The following is a 24,515-nucleotide window of genomic DNA, read 5'->3' as shown; positions in this document are numbered from 1 at the left end:
GGTTAAAAATCAAAATTGGTATTCACTTAATGCATTAGTTTGCAATATTAAAAAAGTCATTTGAACTAAATTTTCACCGATTCAAAATATTGCTGCAGCAACAATGAGTGGTTAAAGTTCACCGATTCCAAATGTTGCTGAAGCAACACTAAGTGGTTAAAAATCAAAATTGGTATTCACTTTATGCATTAGTTTGCAATAATAAAAAAATCATTTGAACTAAATTTTCACCGATTCAAAATGTTGCTGCAGCAACACTAAGTGGTTAAAAACCAAATTGGTTTTCACTTTATGCGTTAGTTTGCAATATTAAAAAAAATCATTTCAACTAAAAGTTCACCGATTCAAAATGTTGCTGCAGCAACAATAAGTGGTTAAAAATCAAAATTGGTATTCACTTAATGCATTAGTTTGCAATATTAAAAAAGTCATTTGAACTAAATTTTCACCGATTCAAAATGTTGCTGAAGCAATACTAAGTGGTTAAAAATCAAAATTGGTATTCACTTTATGCATTAGTTTGCAATAATAAAAAAACCATTTGAACTAAATTTTCACCGATTCAAAATGTTGCTGCAGCAACACTGAATGGTTAAAAACCAAATTGGTCTTCACTTTATGCATTAGTTTGCAATATTAAAAAAATCATTTCAACTAAAAGTTCACCGATTCAAAATGTTGCTGCAGCAACACTAAGTGATTAAAAATCAAAATTGGTATTCACTTTATGCATTAGTTTGCAATAATAAAAAAATAATTTGAACTAAATTTTCACCGATTCAAAATTTGTGCCTGCTGCAACACTAAGTTGTTAAAAATCAAAATTGGTCTTCACTTTATGCATTAGTTTGCAATATTAAAAAAATCATTTCAACTAAAAGTTCACCGATTCAAAATGTTGCTGCAGCAACACTAAGTGATTAAAAATCAAAATTGGTATTCACTTTATGCATTAGTTTGCAATATTAAAAAAATAATTTGAACTAAATTTTCACCGATTCAAAATGTTGCTGCAACAACGCTAAGTGGTTAAAAATCAAAATTGGTCTTCACTTTATGCATTAGTTTGCAATATTAAAAAAATCATTTCAACTAAAAGTTCACCGATTCAAAATGTTGCTGTAGCAACACTAAGTGGTTAAAAATCAAAATTAGTCTTCACTTTATGCATTAGTTTACAATATTAAAAAAATCATTTCAACTAAAAGTTGACCGATTCAAAATGTTGCTGCAGCAACACTAAGTGATTAAAAATCAAAATTGGTATTCACTTTATGCATTAGTTTGCAATAACAAAAAAATCATTTGAACTAAATTTTCACCGATTCAAAATGTTGCTGCAGCAACACTAAGTGGTTAAAAGTCAAAATTGGTATTCACTTTATGCATTAGTTTGCAATATTAAAAAAAAATCATTTCAACTAAAAGTTCACCGATTCAAAATGTTGCTGCAGCAACACTAAGTGGTTAAAAATCAAAATTAGTCTTCACTTTATGCATTAGTTTGCAATATTAAAAAAATATTTGAACTAAAAGTAAAAACTAGTGACAATAAAGTAACATTTTCATAAATAATACTAAATTTAAGTCACAAATATATTTATTCCGATTCTTTTCCATTTTGTCATACTTTATTTGTATTCTTTTTTTCTTTATAAAGCGCAAACAGCTCTTGTATTTTGGGAGTTTCACATGCTTGTAGGCCCAGTCTTCTTTTTGGCAGGTTTTGTTTGTTTTAATTTAACCTTGATTGTTTATTTTAATAAGTATTCGTTTTAGCATCGAATTTTCATTCTAGGTTTTATTTGTTGATTCCTAATAATTTCTAATCGATTTTAGTTTTACTTGATTATTACTTTTTGTGTTCGTTTTAGGTTTTATTTGATGATTCCTAATTAGCTGTGTACCAAAGAGTATGGGTAACTTATATAAGAATGGAAACTGCTGCTAATGTCGGCAAAAAAAAACAAACATCAGCGCCATCCAGTGTTTGGTGAGACTTGGCATTTTTTATGCTTTGTAATCGTTTTTCTGTCATTAACGAAGATCAAACACTTTTTACTACACTAATTTAACCAACTACACATATGAAATTAGTTGTTCTTCTTATTACTCTGAAGAAAAATGCCAAGTGTCACGAAACGCTAGATGGCGTTGAGGTTTTCTTTCGTCGACACTAGTGCCAGTTTCCACCCTTGTATGTTACCCATACTATTTGCTGTGTACTCTTGGGCAAGGACTTGTGATCCCTTTTTTATTTTAGGACAGGGCTGCCGCTGCTGATGACATACCTGGATTCTTTCGAATCAATGGAAAGGATATTCTGATTCGAAAACATTTGGTTGTACGAAAAAACTATCCTGTTTTCTTCAAGAATAAAATTTTATTCAGAGCTGTGAATGACCAGCTAACGTCACGTGTAAGTATATACATATATTGTGTGCGCCATCTATTGCTTCCACGTCAAAAACTTTGCCTTTGCATCCGCTTTCCTTATGAACTCTTGTTCATCGTAACAGTTGTGTAAGTTCTTCATTTTTTTTTATACTTGAGCTTACTTTTGAGGTTGTAAACATCTAATGAGAATCTGTAAGAATAAATTGTAGTTAAAATTATACTATTTAGAATAAGATTTTTCTTGTTTGGGCCTTAAAAGTTAAGGTCTATTTAGATAGGTAAATTTTTGCTCCTGATTCTTCCAGAATATGTCTCTCTGCGTAAAAAGCCAATAATTATGTGAAATAAGATGGCGAGTTTCTGTTATATGGCATAAACCGTGAAGCAGTAATTTTTGTTCCTTTTAAGTTTTAACTTACCCTTTATTTTCAAAATAATTACTAATTATTTGTATTATTTTTTTGTCAAATTGGCATTATTTCTTATTATGAACCGACTGTTGGGGAAAATTGCGTCCAAAAAATAAATGCGGTAAACAAAATCATCAAACTTTTAGTATTAATTTCGTGGGCTGTAAATGATAATTGAGAGCTTTATCAATCGTTCTTTTATTCTGTCCAAGCTATTTAAAGGGTTTTCCCCTTAAGTGGTGTAGCAAATGGCGTCCGGTGCGTCTCTTTTGTTGCGTCAGGGTTTGAGTTTTCAGTAAATTCCTAGTTTTTCACAATTCTACAAATATAGGGAAATATTGCGAGTTTGTTTGTTTGAAGCACTTTTTTTTTAAATATGTTGCATAAACCGTAAAGCAGTAATTTTAGTTCCTTTCAACTCTTAACTTTGCTTTTTATTTTCATCAGATTTTTTTTTTATTCATAATATAATAAAGCCTATATTTACTACTGTATTAACAGTTACTTCAGCATAGTGGTTATAAACTCTCTTCTTTAGAAGGAAGATTGAACTTCCACTCGCTCTGCAGTAATGATATACATCTTAGAAACATGTTCTGCCACAAAATTTGACACCTTTATCAAGAAGAATTTTGAAAAAAATGTGGGCAAATCTGGTTTTATATCGTCCTTGAATACAAAATCACCTAAATCTAGTAATCTAGTAACAAAATCACGTAATCTATGATAAAAAAGAGACACACTTTGTTAGTAACCGTTGTTAACTCACTCGTACTTAATTGCACCCCAATTGTAGGCTAATGCCCAAATTTGTGATACTTTTTTAAACAACCAGCCCGTGATATTTTCTTTAATTACAATGTACTGCTTTTATTTTAATAGCATGCTTTCTTTAGAAGTGGTCATGCGCTACAACTTCGCCTACTCTTTTACTCACCCAACAAGTCACGTCTAAGTATTTACATAGTACAAGTTGTAATCTTAACTTTGTTTAAAAAATAAATGTATTGACATTTGATTTTATTCCTTTATCTTAAATTTTATATATATCATAAACTAAATTTAGCAGCTTATTTGTCAAGGGGGTGTAGCTTAGTGGTCGAGTCGCTGCTAACAGAAACGTTAGCAGCTTAGCTGCTAACAGCTAAGAGCAAGAGGTATACGGTTCAATTCTGTTGAAAAAGTGACAGCCATGATTAGTGTCCTTAAAATTTGTTTCACATTCCTTTACATCCAGCTTTATCTTAATTTTCAGTTTTATTTCTTATACAAATAGTTAATAATGATTAATGTTAGGAAGACTAAGTCACTAAGGCTAGGAATAAGTGAAGATGAAAAGGTGACGTTGTGTAACGAAAAGATTGATCAGGTGGGCAGCTTCACTTACTTTGGTAGTTTTTATTAGTAAAGAAGGTGGGATCAGTGAAGATGTTCAAAGTAGAATAGCCAAGACTTGTTGTGTTTTTTTTTTTTATAATTGAAAAAAGTTTGGAAGAATAGGAAGATAAGTCTGCAAACCAAGATTAGAATATTGGAAGGTGCAGTGATGACAGTCGTCAAATATGGCTCTGAAGCATGGGCGCTCCGAAAAGTGGATGAAGATTTACCAGGAATTTTCCAGAGAAATTCCCTACGGATTTTTCTGGGTACCCGGCTGACTGATCGTATTTCAAACAGTAGGCTGTACGAAAAGTGTGGTCAATCCCGCTTTCTAGGGCTATAATGAAAGAAATGTTGAGATGATTTATTTTAAATATTGTGTTGTTTTTTTTTTAATAAAAAAGCGCGTAGATGTAGCAATTTCCTTTAACATGAACCCTTAAACAACTCTCTAAGATGTTCCCGTACTCCGCTAGCAACAGAGAAGGAAAAAGAGGCCACATAAGTGCTTCCCATGCAAAAAAGGTGATTTTCCTTCGTGTTCAAGCCAGTGGACTGTCATTTTCATGAATAAGGTTTTTCGGTCATGGTGTACTTTTTAGTTCGACCCGATTTGGTTTCAAAATAATTAAATTTGGGTTACTATTGGTCGATGTTCTATATCGGTAGTAATACCAACTGTAACAATAGTTACAATATTAATCAACCTTAATATAATTTGACTATGAATAGGGTCTTTCATTTCGTGATGATGGGATTCAAATTACTGTTCGGATTGGCCTAGGATCCATAGATTCAATAGCGCTTCCAGCAATGTTATTGCTTATAGCTGTGGGGAAAACAAATGAAAAAGTCATAGCCAAGGATATCCTCCAGGGACTTGAAGACAGAGAGGACATCAAATTGTAAGTTGTTCCTGTTTCTTTCTCCGTTTTTGAACTGTGAAAAAACTTTGTTATATTTACTGTTTTGACGAGGCATTTCCATCCGCCAAAGGCAACTGAATGCGTGCCCTTTTTGGTCATTAATTTAAAAGGCTTTTTCGATGGATAAATTTTCAAAGAGCTGTATTAAACCAAAAATGAGCAGCAATTAAGTAAAATAATCTTCCACGCGTAAAACTACCACAAAACACCATCAATAAATAAATCAAACCTTAAACGAACAGAAATTACTGTAATTAACCCAGTGAAACCTAAAATGAACAGAAATTAGAATGAGTAGGGCTGACAACTTCCATGCCTTCTGAAGACCAAAGTATAATTTGCGCTTAATAATTTTTATTAATAATAATAATTTTAATATCTTAAACATTTTTAATCTTAATAATTTTTGATTAATTTAAGTTACAAAAGTGAAAATATTTAAAATATATTTTGTGTGTAAGGTTGGCTGTCTTACCATCATGTGAATACATTGTTAACTTATGGGCAATTTTATGACCAAATACTGTATTGGTTATAGCTGGATTGTTATGCTTACAAAATTACAACAGTCTGTAACTATCACTGTTTTCTTGTCTTACAACAAATTTACCTAGACCAGGATACTATCTATCCCTATTTTTACCGACCTGGACATTAAAATTCCCTGATAATAATACCATATTTCTACCTGAGGTTCTGTCTTTGTTCCTGTAGCTGCAATTAAAATTTATCCGAATTAATACTTTCTCTATCAGTCTGTTCTAAAGTGGCATATACTGCTATGACAGGTACCCTGCAGCTTTGAAAAAGGAACGGAGGAGAACCAGCCCCACCCCCTTGCTCTTTTAGATGCATCCCTTGACACTGATAGAAATCTTAAAGAGCAGTTTCATTGAAATATTTCAAATTAATTATGCAACTTTTAAATTTTTTTATAGGTATGATTTATCACTGGAAAGGGGGGAATTATTTTAGCCTGGGTGTGTCCAAAAAGGTTACGGGGATTGATTTGAAATTTTGAGAAATGCTGAGGTAAATTAAAAGACACTAGGCTATGAACAGCCAAGTTTTCAAAAAGGTGTATCAAGAATATCTTAGGAAATGATAAGAATTTTAAATTAAAACTTTCAGGGCGACTTTTGACTGCTAGTAGTCTTACCTACTACTACTTCCAGGAATTTCTGAGGGTATATTAAAAAAAATCAAACACTAGGAGGAAAACTAAAACACAAAATTGCCGACTAATTTTGCAAATTTTGAGGTGGATATGAACAAAATCAATGCAATATTTTAGGGACTTCTTCAGGTATTAAGTCGAAAACTTCAGTGCATGTTCAGGGCTCGAAGGTAATCGGAGAGAAGTAAGCCCCTGTCCCACTTGCGCTATTTAGATGCCTCCTCCCCAACACTGATAGAAATTTTGTAAAAATGACATTTATCCAAAATATTCAAGAGGTCTAATAATTATGCCCCCGGGTATACCATGTCCGCCATAGACTCCGGGTTAAGGGTTGTAAATTATGAAATTTTTCCATCGTTCACTTTCAGTATTCATCTTTGCAAGAAAGGAAAAGTTGGATCTTGGGTGTGTCCGAAAAAGCTAAAGGTATTAAGGTGGAACTTCCGTAAATTTAAATGGATAGGCTGAAGTAAATCTAAAGACAGTGTGTGTATCCAGGCTTGATATAGGGGAAATCTACAACGTCTTAGGAACAGCTAAGGGTGTTATCTTGTGACTTTCAGGGCCGCTACTACTATTTTTACTACTACTGCGGCTGCAAAAGTGACAGGTTGTGACTGTGACTCCATCCACCTACGACTCTGACTGCAACTGCGACCACATCTAATTGCGTCTGCTTTCAGAGGATGTTGAATTAAATAGAAAAACATTGTTGGCTTGCTGAACAGGTTGTTAAAAACGATGAAAAGGAATGCTGAAACACAAAGGTATAAAATAAAAACGGATTGTTTGCTTGCTGAACAGGATGCTCAAAATGATGAAAAGGATTGCTGAAACACTAAGGTTGAATAAAATAAAGACACATTGTTTGCTTGCTGAACAGGATGCTGAAAATGGTGAAAAGGCTTGCTGAAACACAAAGATTGAATAAAATAAAACACATTGGTTGCTTGCTGAACAAGATGCTGAAAATGATGAAAAGGATTGCTGAAACAAAAAGGTTGAATTAAAAAAACACATTCTTTGATTGCTGAACTGGATGCTGAAAATGGTGAAAAGGATTGCTGAAACACAAAGATTGAAAAAATAAAAACACATTGCTTGCTTGCTGAACAGGATGCTGAAAATAGTGAAAAGGGTTGCTGAAACACAAAGATTGAATAAAATAAAAACACATTCTTTGCTTGCTGAACAGGATGCTGAAAATGATGAAAAGGATTGCTGAAACACAAAGGTTGAATAAAATAAAAACACATTCTTTGCTTGCTTACCAGGATGCTGAAAATGGTGAAAAGGATTGCTGAAACACAAAGGTTGAATAAAATAAAAACACATTGTTTGCTTGCTGAACAAGATGCTGAAAATGATAAAAAGGATTGCTGAAACACAAAGGTTGAATAAAATAAAAACACATTGTTTGCTTGATGAACAAGATGCTGAAAATGATAAAAAGGATTGCTGAAACAGAAAAGTTGAATAAAAAAACACATTCTTTGCTTGCTGAACAGGATGCTGAAAATGGTGAAAAGGATTGCTGAAACACAAAGATTGAATGAAATAAAAACACAGTGGTTGCTTGCTGAACAGGATGCTGAAAATGGTGAAAAAGATTGCTGAAACACAAAGGTTGAATAAAATAAAAACACATTGTTTGCTTGCTGTACAAGATGCTGAAAATGATAAAAAGGATTGCTGAAACAGAAAAGTTGAATAAAAAAACACATTCTTTGCTTGCTGAACAGGATGCTGAAAATGGTGAAAAGGATTGCTCAAACACAAAGATTGAATGAAATAAAAATACATTGGTTGCTTGCTGAACAAGATGCTGAAAATGATGAAAAGGATTGCTGAAACACAAAGGTTGAATAAAAAAAAACCACATTCTTTGCTTGCTGAACAGGATGCTGAAAATGGTGAAAAGGATTGTTGAAACACAAAGATTGAAAAAAATAAAACACATTCTTTGCGTGCTGAACAGGATGCTGAAAATGATGAAAAGGATTGCTGAAAAACAAAGATTGAATAAAATAAAAACACATTCTTTGCTTGCTGAACAGGATGCTGAAAATGGTGAAAAGGATTGCTGAAACACAAAGGTTGAATAAAATAAAAACACATTGTTTGCTTGCTGAACAGGATGATGAAAATGATGAAAAGGATTGCTGAAACAAAATTTTGAATAAAAAAAAAAACATTCTTTGCTTGCTGAACAGAATGCTGAAAATGGTGAAAAGGATTGCTGAAACACAAAGGTTGAATAAAATAAAAACACATTGTTTGCTTGCTGAACAGGATGCTGAAAATGATGAAAAGGATTGCTGAAACACAAAAGTTGAATAAAAAAAACACATTCTTTGCTTGCTGAACAGGATGCTGAAAATGGTGAAAAGGATTGCTGAAACACAAAGATTGAATAAAATAAAAACACATTGGTTGCTTGTTTAACAGGATGCTGAAAATGATGAAAAGGATTGCTCAAACACAAAGGTTGAATACAATAAAAAAAACATTGTTTGCTTGCTGAACAAGATACTGAAAATGATGTAAAGGATTGCTGAAACACAAAGGTTGAATAAAAAACAAACACACTCTTTGCTTGCTGAACTGGATGCTGAAAATGATGAAAAGGATTGCTGAAACACAAAGGTTGAATAAAATAAAAACACATTGTTTGCTTGCTGAAGAGGATGCTGAAAATGATAAAAAGGATTGCTGAAACACAAAGGTTGAATAAAAAAATACAACATATTCTTTGCTTGCTGAACAGGATTCTGAAAATGGTGAAAAGGATTGCTGAAACACAAAGATTGAATAAAATAAAAACACATTGGTTGCTTGTTGAACAGGATGCTGAGAATGATGAAAAGGATTGCTGAAACACAAAGGTTGAATACAATAAAAACACATTGTTTGCTTGCTTAACAAGATGCTGAAAATTATCAAAAGGATTGCTGAAACACAAAGGTTGAATTAAATAAAAACACATTGTTTGCTTGCTGAACAGGATGCTGAAAATGATGAAAAGGATTGCTGAAACACAAAGGTTGAATAAAAAAAAACACATTCTTTGCTTGCTGAACAGGATGCTGAAAATGGTGAAAAGGCTTGCTGAAACACAAAGATTGAACAAAATAAAAACGCATTGTTTGCTTGCTGGACAGGATGCTGAAAATGATGAAAAGGATTGCTGAAACACAAAAGTTGAATAAAAAAAAAACACATTCTCTGCTTGCTGAACAGGATGCTGAAAATGGTGAAAAGGCTTGCTGAAACACAAAGATTGAACAAAATAAAAACACATTGGTTTCTTGCTGAACGGGATGCTGAAAATGATGAAAAGGACTGCTGAAACACAAAGGTTGAATACAATAAAAACACATTGTTTGCTTGCTGAACAAGATGCTGAAAATTATGAAAAGGATTGCTGAAACACAAAGGTTGAATTAAATAAAACACATTGTTTGCTTGCTGAACAGGATGCTAAAAATGATGAAAAGGATTGCTGAAACACAAAGGTTGAATAAAAAAACAAAACACATTCTCTGCTTGCTGAACAGGATGCTGAAAATGGTGAAAAGGCTTGCTGAAACACAAAGATTGAACAAAATAAAAACACATTGGTTTCTTGCTGAACGGGATGCTGAAAATGATGAAAAGGACTGCTGAAACACAAAGGTTGATTAAAATAAAAACACATTGTTTGCCTAATGAACAGGATGCTGAAAAGGATGAAAAGGATTGCTGAAGAGGATGAATAATCAATATCTCTTGAAAGGCTGAGGGCATTAGAATAGAATTTTCAGGGCATGTCGAACAGTTCTTGGAGGGCAAAGGACCCCCCTTGTCCTTTTTGGACCGTCTGGTCACGGATCAAAATTATAAAACAGTCACTTTTCAAAATGGCTAAAAATTCTAATACCTTTCAACTTGGGGGTCATGTCCCCACTGCCTGTGGAGAAATTTTCATAAGTAGTGCAGTTTGCCAGTTTTTTACATACATGATTCATCACGGGGAAAGGAGGGGAATTGTATTGCGAGAGCAACACTTTGGTTTTGTCGTGTTTTTTTTTTCTAGCACCCCAATTTCAGCTTATTCCTAGGGGATGGCAAGGGTCTAACCTCTTCGGTTTTTACGGTTATACGGACCTTAGGCCGTATTGATGAATATGACTTTGCATTTTGGAAAGCTTCGTAGAGCTCTTGCCTGGGACCAAAAAGGACGGTTTTGCTTGTTCTTGAGCCAGAGCCTATAGTGTTTGAAGTGACTTGGAGTTTTATAGCCTGTGTCAGAGAGAACCATCTGAAGTTGTGTAGTCAAGCTTACGTTTCATCAGATCTTGTTTCTGCTTTCGAGTGGAAAGCTCTAACAGGCAAGCAGGCAGGCACCAGTTTCAAGTTGAAGATGGACTAAAATCTATAAGTGATGAATATATGTGGCAGTTATGCGGCCCAACAGCCAATATATCTTCTTTGAGTGATAAATAGAAAAAAGTGGGGACCGAAAGTGCTGCCATCTTCTGTTTCTACCCATCTCTGTTGATGATTTCAGCTGAGTTTATCATTCGGTTTTTCGCACTTGGGATTGCGGTAGAGAAATGGTATCAGATGTGCCTCTTATACTTTAAAAGTTCTCTCATTGCTAAAGAAATTAGAGTTAATCCTTCGCTCCTTTTTAAGAAATGACTTTAGAAACTTGGCCTACGGTAAAAAAGTTAACTTTTGAACTAAGACAGATAGATTTTTTTTTGACGGCAGTCGATAGCTCTTGATGAGCTGGTCAAAGTATATATCGTCCATTTTTAGGTAGAAAAATTCCTTCATGAGATATACCAGTTTGAAAGTTTAAAGGGGTTGACAATTTCAGTAGTAAGATTCACACTGAAACCAAAAATTGGTCGATACAGAAACGACATCAAATGTGCTTCTTAAACTTTAAAAGTTCTCTCATTACTAAAGAAGTTTGAGCTTATCCTTTGCTGCTTTCTAAGTGACGACGTTAGAAACTTGGCCTACGGCAGAAAAGTCAACTTTTGAACTAAGCCAGATAGATTTTTTTTTCGACGGCAGTTGATAGCTCTTGATGAGTTGATCAAAGTATATGTCATCTATTTTTTGGTAGAAAAATTCTTTCGTGAGATATACCAGTTCGAAAGTTTAAAGGGGTTGACAACTTCAGTAGTAAGGGATACCCTGAAGCCAAAAATAGACCGGTACCAAATGTGAGACATATAAGGTATTATTAAGCAGCAATCGACTGTTAGTTCGTAATTATCTTCGGTAATAAGGGGTTTGCAACTTTTGCTAGTTGGTGTAGGCTCCATACTATTTGATTCTGGTGTATTTGATGGTAAGACCAATTTGGTGCCATTGGTAAGACATGTAGGGGACTTGTTAGTAATAATCGGCTGTTAAGCTACAATCATATTCAGCGATGATGGGTTTGCAACTTTTGCGAGTTGGTGTACCTATTATTTATTTTAAGATCCTTACAGATTAACAACTTCAGCGTGTAATAGAAGCGAGGAAACAAAATCAAAGGGTTGCTCTCGTAACACTTCACTCGGCGAAGCCGAGCAAAGGTTGCATTAACACCTCACGTTGCCCATGCAACGTAGGTCTATTTTGTTCCTGAGTTTGTAAGAAAAGGCTAGGCTTTTTCTGTGGAACTTCATTAATCCTGAATTTCAAGAAATGTTGAGAGGAATGTTAGACTAAATCAAAGGACACTCTGTACATCCAGGTTATCAAAAGGGTATGTCTGCCATATCTTAGGAGCGGCTAAGGGTATTAACTTCACACTTTCGAGACCATTATTGCTACTACTACTGTGACTGCAACTGGGGCTACTTACGACTGCGACTATTTGTAACTGTGACTGTTATTACTTAGAAATACTTGCAAGTACTTGAGACTTGTACCACCTCTACTTGAGACCGGGACTATGGCTGCAACTACTTGCGACGACTACTGTGACTACTTGCGACTGCGACTACTTGTGACTGCGGTTATGACAATTTATTTCTACTAAATTGACTACTCTTGGGTTTAATAATTCTACTTGCGATTGTGATGGTGACTATTCGCGACTATGACCGCTGAAAACTGTGGCTATTTGCGACTGTGACAACTTGTGACTGTGACTACTTAAGCCTGCCAATACTTGCGACCAAGACTACTTATGATTGTGACTTCAACTACTTGTGACTTCGAATAAGAATGCCATTTGACTGTTTGGTGGCTGCTCACGATTGTGACTACTTGAAACTGCGACTACTTGCGACTTCAAGTACACAAACTTGTGACCACGAGTGCGACAACTCGTGACTGCAACTGCTACTGCTTGCAACTGTGACGTGACTACTACTACTAGCACTGTTATTGCTACTGGGATTAAGACAGTAAATACTACTGGAAATTATACTATTAAAACTAAAATTATTCAACTAAACCAAAAGAGTTTGATTACATCCTGCTTGTCGAAATGAAATTGTACATTCAGGTTTCAAAAGGGCTTATCTACAACATTTCACGAATGGCTAAGGTTAGTACATTTCAAATTTCATAGAAAATTCAGGGATAGACAGATAGAAAATTTCTTATTTGCAATAATTACTAGATAGATATACATTTCAGGACATGTCGAGTGGGATGTTGAACTAAATCAAAAGACACTATATGCGTTCTGGTTGTTAAAATGGCATGTCTGCAATATTTCAGGAATAGGCAAGGATATCAAGTTGAAACTTTAAGTGGGTGCTGAATTAAATAAAAAGATATTATGTACATCCAGCTTGTACAAATGGTATATTCAGCATCTCAGTAACCATTAAAGGTATTAAGTTGAAACTTTCAGAGCATTTTTGAGGGGGACGTCAATCAAAAGATACTTTGTGTATGCCGGCTGTAAGAAGGGTGCATTTGAAATACCTCTGGAACAGCTAATGACATTAAGTCGAAACTTTCAGAGAATGTTGAGGAGGATATTGAAATATGTCAGAAGACACTAATTAGAATTAATAAATAAGAATCAAATATTTCAGTTCTTAATCTTAAGACATGAAAAACAGGAAATATTCACTATATTAACCAGTAACAAAACTATGGCAATAAAAAACGAACAGAAATTAATCAAAAAAATCTTTCCAAAAAGAGGTTTTTGCAAAGAAAAGTACAAAGCCCTGACAAATTTGGGACCAGCAGAAATAAATTCCTATAGTAATCCAAATTCATAATGACCAAAAATTACTGGTAAAGAGTAAATGAAACCCAAAACGAACAGAAATTAAGATAAACAATCATAGCAAGCATAAAGATAATAGGTACTAATATAGATGAATAAATAAATCTTGAACGAGTAAGAATTAAATTGAATATTTTAGTCAAACTTTGAATGAACAAAAATTACTACAAACAGGAGTTTCGCTACTGCATCCTTCCCTCTCCCCTAACGTAAAACTGCAAAGCATGCACTTTACTGACAGCTAATTATATTACAAATATTTTTCTTTTATATTCAAAACATTGATATATAAAAACTACAGCGAAATAGAACAAAGGATTGCTGAGTTTAGAGAAATTACTTACCAATATGTTAAATATTCAGTTTATTTTCATTAGTTGTTTTCACTCATCTTGATTATTATCGTGATTTATTTTTTGTTTGGTCTAGATGTGTTGAAAAATAAAAGCACACTGTTGAAGATACATATAGTTTTCAGCGAAAAGCAAATGATGCAATAGACTTTTATGGTTAGGGGGGGGGGAGGCTGCCTAAGAACGGTTCGGTTTGTGAAGTTGAAACTAACAGAGCTTGTTGTGGGGTATATTGAACTAACCAAAAGATTGTATGTGCAAGGCTACCACCTCTACTCATACTATTACTATCACTATTGCTACTTCAACTTCAACTTTTCTTTATTCAACATAAAAAATACAAAACAATATTATGTCCCAACAGAGAGCAGAGCTTGTAAGGCTGGGACAGTGCAATAACATAGAAAAAACATTAATATCTCATCATAATAATAATTCCAAAGTTTAACACGGCAAAAAACAAACAAAATAGAAAAAAAAACACACAAAAGAGAAGTAACAAGGATAACTAAATAAACAAATATTGGGAAGGAAGGGCGTGGGAGGCCATCCCAAACACAGGGACACAAAAACAGAACACACAAAGAAGAAGATCAAGTAATTTGATTTTCCATCATCAATGGTGAATCATCAAAATCTTAGCAAACAATCTTTAATATTTGCTTTTTTAAATTTAGCTGAGATTTTTGGGATGGATCGAACAGAATTTTGTCATTCAGCTTATAATTGTTTGCAATGAAGGGTATTTGGTACCTAATCGAAAACCTTGACCTTTCAGAACTTACAAAAGGAATTCGGTACAATCCAGACCTCTGATAATCTGAACGAGGAAGTAAAATTAACAGAGATTTATCATCGAAATAATTTTTAGAATTTTGGATTGAAAATGCCATATGCAAGTATTTAGTACTCGTGTATCTTTTAAATCTAACAAATTTAAGAAAATGAATAACGTTTCAGCTTCCAAAACATTTTCAAGTTTTGAAGGTCGATGCAACAAATTTAAAAGTATTCTTATTGCCCTATTTTGTAGTACCTGTACTATAGTACTTACTACTCCTACTACCAGGTGCGTCCCGACCCTCTTTTCATTGGGGGGGGGGGGGGGACAAACTTCGTTTACCGAATCGCCACCTGATTTTCACTGACTTAAAAAAAAGAAGAAGATTGACCTTTAAATATGTTTTAATATGTATAAGATCATAATTAGAGAGAAATTTGCCGAATTTTCATTCCTTTCTACTTTTGAATTATATAAGACAAGTCACACTGGTCCAAAAAAAATCCAAATCAAATCAAAAAATCCAAAAAAAGGTCAAAAATTCGTAATAGGATTTTTTTAGGGGGTAAGGTCTCTTTGAGTTCAAAATAAACTTTACAAAACTATTTTCTGCGAGGAGAGTGTTTTCCGCGGGGAGGGGGGTATTTTCCGCGGTGGGTTATTTTCTACGGTGGTGTATTATTCCGAGAGTATAAAAGCTTGCCATCGATGGATCATCGGCGGTAGCTTTGATTGTATGTAATGCACTGATAATATAGTAAATTGTAATGTACTTGGACAAGAGTATTCTTGGTATTATACTTGGATTTCAATATACTTGGGCAAGAGTAAATTGACATTAGCAAATATGAGAATTGATGAACAAATCGAAAGAACGAGGAACGGAAGAAATGGATGGTGGTGGGCGAATCACTGCAATGTTAATGCTCTTTTTAATTTAATTTTAATCTTTTTAATTAATTTTCCCATTAATTCTAAGGATTCGAGATGCTTCCCCTCCATCCCACGCCCAGAAAAGACGGGCTTGCTTAACTTCTTTAAAGACATTCAGAACAAAATTCTGGTCAAAATATATTGCGATAAAAAAAAGATTTCATACCTGAAAATATCAATTTTAAGCCGGCATTTCCAATGACTATGGCGTCATCAGGTAGTAGCAGGGCCTTAGGAATTGGTGGGGCAGTTATTGCCACAGAAACACTTTCACTTGCAAAAGCTGTGTGACCGTAATATTGTCATCTCGCTTTAACTTCTTTGACATCGTAAACGGGTCTTCAAACAGCGGCACAATCACGTATCTCGGTGCTTCTTCAAGATCGTTGTGGATACGACGAACATGATCTTTAAAATAGTCTTTATACATAGCATCTGACGGTTATACAGTTGGGTTAGAGAAACGTTACGCTTCTTATCGGCACTCGACATTTCAAAGCAAATGTCAGAACAACTATCATCCAAGGAGTTGGAGGAGGGAACCCAAAATCTTGGATAACGCTTAGAGTGGAGGGATCGGGACGAAAGTTGGTGGAAAAACTAAGCACAAGTCCTAGATACGTGATTGACATAACCAGAACGGATCCGCTCTCTTTGGGGGAGTTTTGGGGGAGGGTTAATTCTAAAAACTAGAAAAAATGAGGTAATTTTAACTTACGAAGGAGTGATCGGATCTCGAGTGACCGCAATACTGTCATCTCGCTTTTACTTGTTTGACGCCGTAAATGCCGTAAGGTCGTTGTGAATACGTCGAATTCGATCTTCAAAATAGTCCTTATTTATTTTAGCGGCACATTCACAGCATTTGACGGCTATACAGTTGGGTTTGGTTACAGAGACATTGCGATACGCCTTCTAAAGTCGGGGGTGAGTAGCAAATATTTCCGATGTCAGAACATGTACATCTACATACGTTAAGAAAATCTTACAAGGAATAATACTCTTATTTCTAAAAAAATCTGGCACGTTGCAGCAGAAAATACTGATTCAAACTAATTCCTTGCCAAAAATGCAAACGTTTATAAATTTAAGTTTCTATTTCTAAAGTAAACGTCATTGTGATTGCGATTTGAAGCCCCACCAAAAGTAAAACCGACGCCCTTGGCTAAAATTACAAATAATCAAAATAAGAGTATTTTTTTTAGCTCACTTAGACAGCTCCTCCAATTGACATTTCAAAGCAAATGTCAGAACAACTATCATCCAAGCTAATTTTACAAAACCACGAGTACGTTACTCAGAAGAATGTAACTATACACTTAATTCTACTTCGCCTTCTGTTTAAACCCGTTTCAATTTGGCCGACTATCTGACAAAAATACAACCTAATGAATTTTTTAATTTTAAATATTATACAATTCAGTAGACTTCATTCAAAAACTTATTTATCTTATTTGGCAGACGGTGAAAAGGGAAACGGCTTAGAAATACTTTCCTGTAACTTTTTACCTTTAACTTTTCTGTTAAACGGAGCACACCCAACAAGTTAAGTTACGTTAATCCTAACGAAATATACCAAAACATGATAATATAATACTTAGAAAGAAAATGAGGGAAACTACGAAAGAGAATTATGGGAAGCAGGCCGCGCAGGACGCATTATATTAAATATCTAACCCCTAACCACCTCTATATATTAAATATTTCATTAAAATACACATAAATTGTCTTTTTTTTCACTCAAAATGAGCAAATCATAACCGATCCATAATGGGGAACCGGTTTCTGTCATATATTACACAGCGTAATCTTGATTGCGTTTCATTTAACAGACAAGTTCCAAATCGTCTCTCGAATTTCTGAAAAAACGTATACTTCCATCCTAAGTTAAAAGAGAAAATAAAATGATTCTAATAAATGAAAACTTCTGGCTGAATAGTCTCAAATTCAGTATGATTGACTTATTGGTTTCTTCTTAAAAAATATAGAAGAAAATGGAAGTCATTTTCAGAACAGATTAAATGGGAATGAAAGAACAGTTGTATAGGATGGTAAAAATTCCTGCCAAGTTGGAGTAAAGTCGCTTTCGAATTGCATTTATTGTAAACTAAATGTTTTGATTTAACAAGTTGTTTGTCAGTCAGTGAAAAATCTTCGGTACTAGTCTGTTTAACGGAACACACCCAAAAAATGAAATTAGGTTACTTCTAGTGAAATACACCAAAACATGATGATAATATAATACTTTAAAAGAAAATTATGGAAACTACGACAGAGAATTATGGGAAGTAGGCCGCGGAGAACGTATTATATTAAATATCTAACCTAACCCTACCTAAACCTAAACCTTCTGGCTGAATAGTCTTAAGTTCAGTATGATTGACTTATTTGTTTCTTCTTAAAAAATATGGAGGAAAATAGACATCATTTAAAGGTCTTTTGCTCCATAGCCTAAAGATTTTCATTAAAAATCAGTTGCTTAATTGGTCAACGTTTTTTTTTTTGCAAAATGCAAGGTTTTACTTTTTTTACTTTTTTCGTAATATTGCATTTTGAATTCCCTGCCATTTTATCCATTCGTCTGCAATTCTCCGTTAACCTTCTCAGTTGGATTTCTGACTAATAACCAAACTACGCAGTTAAGTAATGAATGTGAAAAAACTGAAGTTATCGGATCTTGCAAGGGGAAGTACTAAACCAATACAATTCAATACCGGGATGGGCCTAATGCCTGAGTTCTACAAGTTTCGTTATGGATCAGATAGGAGCCAAGTAAAAAACTTTGACAAATTTAGTGAAAGACCAGAATAAGTAGAACAACCGAATTTGGCTGTTTTTAACTGCTTACAACAACAAAATTTGCGAATGTTTAATGAATTATAATAGGACTCCAATGGATCGTAATGAATATTAAAATTATCCAATTTGCAGATTAGCGGAACTAGCGTGATATAACGAACAAATTTGCCAAATTTGTTCTATAGTAGCGAAAGGGAATTAAATGAACACCTTAAATCAACGAATTCACAAGTAGGTGAAGCTAGTGCGATAGAACTATTGGATCCACCAAAATTGGCCAAGAATGGAAGCCAAATGAACTTGTCCAATTACAAAATTTGCAAATGAGTGTAACTACTACCATACAACCACCGAATTTGATAACGAACCAAATGAAGACGTTAAATCACCGAATTTTTAATTAGGTGGAACTAGTGTGATAAAACTACCGAAATTGGGTATTAATTGGAATCAAATACTGCGTTAAATCATGTTATATGGAAATAGCCGGAAAAGAAATATTGAAAATGGGCGTCGTGGCTTTACCACGAGGCCCGTTTCTGCCACAATTTTACCAAATGCCGTAAAAGTAAGGGGGCGGAGCGCCCCTACCCGCCCCCTCGGAACGCCCCTGTCTTTTACTACTGTTACTAAAGCTAAGGCTAAATTTATTAACTCTACTGCTACTACTATTACTGGTGGTACTACTAGTACTGCCACTAAGGCTCAGGGTATTAAGGTGAAACTTTTGGGAAAGATTGAAAGTGTATTGAACTTAATCAAGATACATTATGCCTACACAATTTTTTAAGAGGACGTATCAGTAATGCTTCAGAAACGGTTGATTGTATTGAGTTGAAACTTTCAGCATGTGTTGAAGAGGCTAAGAAAACCATAGGTCCCATGCGCATACGTCTACAAATGCTACTACTGCTGCTACAACTATTGCTACTACACAAGCTAGAAATAGGGCTGACGACCCCCATTCTTTCTCAAAACCAGAACACAATTTACGCTTTACTGAAAACAAAACACATTTTAAATATTTTTACTTTTTGACTTTAATAAATAAAAATTATTGAGGCTTTAAAGAATAAATATTAGTGTATATATTAACACCACTCCCACGCCCACAATTCCCCAAACACATATAACACACACACACACACACACATATATATATATATATATATATATATATATATATATATATATATATATATATATATATATATATATATATATATATATATATATATATATATATATATATATACGCACACACTCGCATACTCATATCACATATATATACATACACACACACACACACATATATATATATCTATCTATATATATAAAAATAAGTTGTCTGTCTGTGGATCTGTGGATCAGGTGACGTCATGTTTCTGTGTCGGCTGACGTCATGAAATTAGTTGTCAGGTGACGTCATGTTTCTGTGTCGGCTGACGTCATGAAATTAGTTGTCGTCATTTTTGCTTTGACGGTGACGTCATTCAAGTTATATAAGACATATGTTCACGTAGAAATCTATTAATGTTTAAGTTTACAATGACTGATGAAGATGCTCAAAGAGTCTATGCCAAAAAACTTGCTGCTGATAGTTCCTCAGCACGCTTTCTTTTCTGACTTTCTCTATCAGCAGCAAGTTTTTTGGCATAGACTCTTTGAGCATCTTCATCAGTCATTGTAAACTTAAAAAAAAATGTAAAACTTGTAAAACTAATAAAAAAAAAATTAAGAATAAAAATAAAAAAAAATAAAAAAAATAAAAAGTAAAAAAAAAAAAGTAAAAAGAAAAAACAAAAAAAAACTAAAAAAGCTAAAAAAAAGGTAAAAACCAATAAAAAACTGAAAAGAAAAAAAGGAATAAAACTAAAAAAAATTTCATCTAAAAAACTAAAAAAAACTAAAAAAGGTAAAAACTAAAAGAACTAAAAAGAAAAAAAAAACTAAAAAAAGGAAAAAAACTGAAAAATAAAGGAGAAAAAGAAAACTAAAAAAATATAAATAAAAATAAAAAAACTAAAAAGATAAAAACTTCAAAAAAAAACTAAAAAGAAAAAAGAAAAAAACTAAAAAACCTAAAAAAAAGGTCAAAACCAATAAAAAAAAAACTAAAAGGAAAAAAAGGGAAAAAATTAAAAATTTACTTCATCATATACCAATTCAAAAACGAATGTATACCGGGATGACGACCGTGACACAGGGAATATAAATGACACAACTACAACGGGGACGCCGGGGGGCACAGGGGGATATAAATGACGACCGGGACACCGGGACACAAGGAATATAAATGACGCCCGGGACACTCAAAGAGAAATCAGAGACTGGGACACCGGGACACAAATGACGACCGGGACACAGGGAATATAAATGACGACCGGGACACAGGGACATAACTACAAAGGGGACGCCGGGGTGCACAGGGGGATATATAAATGACGATGGCGACTCAGGGAATGGTTGATTAGCAATCACCATCAACAAAGCTCAAGGGCAATCATTAGAATCATGAGGTATAGATCTGAATACGGATTGTTTTCCCATTGACCATTATATGTTGCATGTTCAAGAGTCGGTAAACCTGACAATCTATTTATATGCACAGACAATGGGACAGGAAAGAATGTTGTATATTCGCAAGTTTTACGTAGTTAAAAACATATATATATACTAGCTGTTGGGGTGGCGCTTCGCGCCCCCCCCCCAAGCCCCCCCGCGCGCGTAAGTCGTTACGCGCCATATTAGTTACGCGCCATTGTAGTTGTGTCCCTATGTCCCACCTGTGAATATAGATAGATAGATATATATATATATATATATATATATATATATATATATATATATATATATATATATATATATATATATATATATATATATATATAAACTGACAATCCACGTTGATTTGTTTTGTGTTTTTTGGTAAAGTGCAAATTATGGTCTGGTCTTGAGAAGGAATTGGGGTTGTTAGCCCTAGTCTGATTGTTTTGAGTTTGATTTGGTTATTTATTGTAATTTCTATTCGTTTTGGTTTCATTTATTTATTGATGTTGATTTGTGCTAGTGTGCGCTTGGAAGATTATTTGATTTCATTTCTGTTCACTTTTGGTTTAATGGAGCTCTTTTGTTTTCTTTGAAAAACTCATTTTGTGGAATTTTTTTTTAAATTAGTTATATTAAAGAATTGACCAGTTTGGTTCATCCTAAGCAGAGCAATAAATCTACCGCCTCATGAACGATGCTCACAATTTGTAATTTCAGAATTTTTAAATTAACTTTTTTTTTATTATTAGTTTTGATTTTCATTTCTAATTAATTCTAATTTATAATTCTGATTTCTTGTTCATTCTAATTTCTATTTAATTTTTTATTTTAGTTCTTTTTATTCTTCTTTTTTCTTAATTTAATTTTTATGTTTGGGTGCTAAAGACGGCTTGGTGGAGGTTCTTGCCAAAATATCTGCTTCATTTTTTTGCATTCAGTGGCTGAAATTTATTCTTCTTATCGTTTTATCCTTTTGTTTTCCTTTTTTCTTCTTCTTCGTTTTCATTCATTATGTATTGCTAGTGTGGTTTTTAATCATTTTTTATGAAAATTACAAACAAAAGACATACATCTTAAACTTCTTGGGGTTGCCAACCATATATTGTGTTACTTTGGCAAAATAGGAATGAATAAGAAAGTTGTCTGATTTGTATTTTTTTACGGCGTTGGTTTATATTGTTTTTTGTTTTAAATTTTTACACTGATAGGTTTACATTTTTGCGTTGTTGATTTACACAGTTTATCCCAACACTGTTACTCGACATGCCACCTTGTAGTTTATGAAACATGAAAGATTCAAGAAGCTTTCGACGATTCCTTACATATTTTGGTTAACCTGGTAAAAAAGAACATTTTTTTCTTCAGGTATGTGTTGAAATGTTTCCGATGTAACGATTGTAAAACACCAAAAGCTGCAAAGGAATTTATCCAGAGCTCCCTGACCCTCCTAAAAACGTCTAAGAGGGAGGAAATCAAGTATAAAGATGTTATGTGAGTTTTTTTCCATTTCTTCATCTTTGCTTATATGTTTAGGTGTACTGTTAACCGTTGTATTTTGAGTCCTATCTATACATATATTGACAATGGAACTACATAGGCTAAGAGAGTATCTAAGGAAAAGTAGGAGAATAACAAATGATATTTTTTTTTTAAATTCAACAACAGTGGATTTCCAGAGAAAGATTACTAAAAAAAATTTCGAAATTATCGAAAAATAATACAGCAATACCTTGTAAATTCTTGGGCCAGGCGTGGTTAATTAATTTTTCATCAAGAACTTTAACGATACAAGAACAGCCAATGCTAGAAAAGGGTCCGAACTTTTGTTTTAAACCTGACAAAGTCCCCGTGGAAGATATTATCTCTTCCATGGAAACATCTTTGCATAGAAACGCAAGCCTAATAAAGGATGTTAGCTTAGTAAGAGCTTCTACCGTGAAAATCCTTTCAAATTTTGTATTAAAACTGGAATTTCCTAGTACGTCCATCAAAGACATAAGGATTCAAAAAAACTTAAAACTTTAGTTGTGATGAATACTGATGAAAATATGACTGACTATGATGAATGACTATGAGCCAAAATTAAGGATTTTGCTCAATGACGAGAAAAAATCTACAAAAAGCTTTCGTATAATCCAACAGACTCTTATACCAATAACTTTAAGAACGAATTAAAGTGCTTGAAGGACGAAGGAAGAATTACACCTCAGCTTTATTAAAAATGCCTGCCACGCAATTCCCTGTGCTCTAAATTGTATGGACCTCCCAAAATCCATAAGCCGAACCTACCATTACGACCAATTGTGTCAAATAAAAGGTCACCAACAAGGGTTTTGAGCAAGCGGTTAGTGTCGATCTGTAAACCAATTTTGTCTACACAAATTTCTGACATAAAGAATTCTTCGAATTTGGTTGAAAAAAATAAAAGAAGTGGAAATTTCTTCAAGTTCTTTGCTTTCAAGTTTTGAAATTGTGTCAATGTACGCAAATATTGATGTGGAAGCAGCCAAAACTCTTTTAAAAAGAAAGCTGTTAAGAAATTTTGACTTGATTAGTGGTAAAACAGATTTGGAAGTTTCTGTAATTATGTATTTTGTAAGGTTGTGCAAAAAGTTATCTTATTTTTTTTCAATTCAGAAAGGAATTTTTCGAACTAGTAAATGGTTTAACTATTAGGACCCCTTTATCTCCATTGATAGCTAATATTTTGTGGAAAATAGTGAAAAAATTACATTAGATTCATATTTTTTAAAATATAATTTTTGGGGCCGGTATAGGGATGGCATGGTTTCAGCATGGAATTATGGAGATGAGGAATTGAAAGGATTTTGGAACATCTTAATTGTTTGGGGCGGGGGGTGATTTAAAATTTACTGTTGAATTAGAAAAGGATGGAAACTTCTTTTTCTTGATATTCTTCTTTAAAAAATGTAAATAGTCTGGATTCTAAAATTTACAGAAAAACGACTAATAACAATAGATTTCTGTCGTTTAGCTCTGGTCACGCTCGCCAAGTAAAAATTGGTTTGATCATTTCTTTAACTGAACGAATCTTTAGTATTTGCTCTCCGGAATTTTTCGAGGAGGGTTTGTCTTTTCTAAGAAAAATACTAATAATGAACATGTATCCAGAGTGGTTAATTAACCAGACTTTTTCAAAAAGAAGAAAAAAGTTTCTAGGGATTTCTAAGGAAGTCTTGTTGACAACTCAAGAGAAGGATGTTTTTGTTCCTTACCGTATGTACCCGGGCTAAGTGAAAAACTTAAAAGAATTTTACAGAGTAATGGTCTAAAGATAGCTTTAAAGAGTAGTAATACTTTGGGTAGTTTTCTAAATTCTGGGAAGTATCTAACTTCATTGGGGAAACAAAGTGGGGTTTATCAGATCCCATGTACTTATGGAAGCTCATATATGGGACGTACTAACCAGAATTTGGAAATGAGGCTACTACAACATAAAGACTCTATTTCATTGGCTCTAAAGCAAAATTCTAACCCTGAAGATTTCAATTCAGCCCTTATAGAACATGCATTTAATTTTCCAGGCCATTTTTAATTTGTTCGAT

The 24,515-nt window shown here is 33.7% G+C and overlaps 1 protein-coding gene across 2 annotated transcripts in view; it reads left to right on the top strand.

Moving 5' to 3' along the window:
- LOC136036121 (DNA-directed RNA polymerase I subunit rpa2-like) overlaps positions 1–24,515 on the top strand; it is a 121,523-nt gene that overhangs the window by 24,080 nt on the left and 72,928 nt on the right. For both annotated transcript variants that reach the window (XM_065718142.1, XM_065718151.1), the window contains exons 4-6: positions 2,264–2,419; positions 4,920–5,092; positions 22,315–22,440. In XM_065718142.1, coding sequence (XP_065574214.1) covers positions 2,264–2,419; positions 4,920–5,092; positions 22,315–22,440 — 455 coding nt within the window. The remainder of the gene's footprint in view (positions 1–2,263; positions 2,420–4,919; positions 5,093–22,314; positions 22,441–24,515) is intronic.

This window comes from Artemia franciscana, chromosome 2 (genome assembly GCF_032884065.1).
Source record: "Artemia franciscana chromosome 2, ASM3288406v1, whole genome shotgun sequence".
Classification (NCBI taxonomy): Eukaryota; Metazoa; Arthropoda; class Branchiopoda; order Anostraca; family Artemiidae; genus Artemia; species Artemia franciscana.
This window is presented reverse-complemented; position numbering and strand designations above follow the sequence as displayed.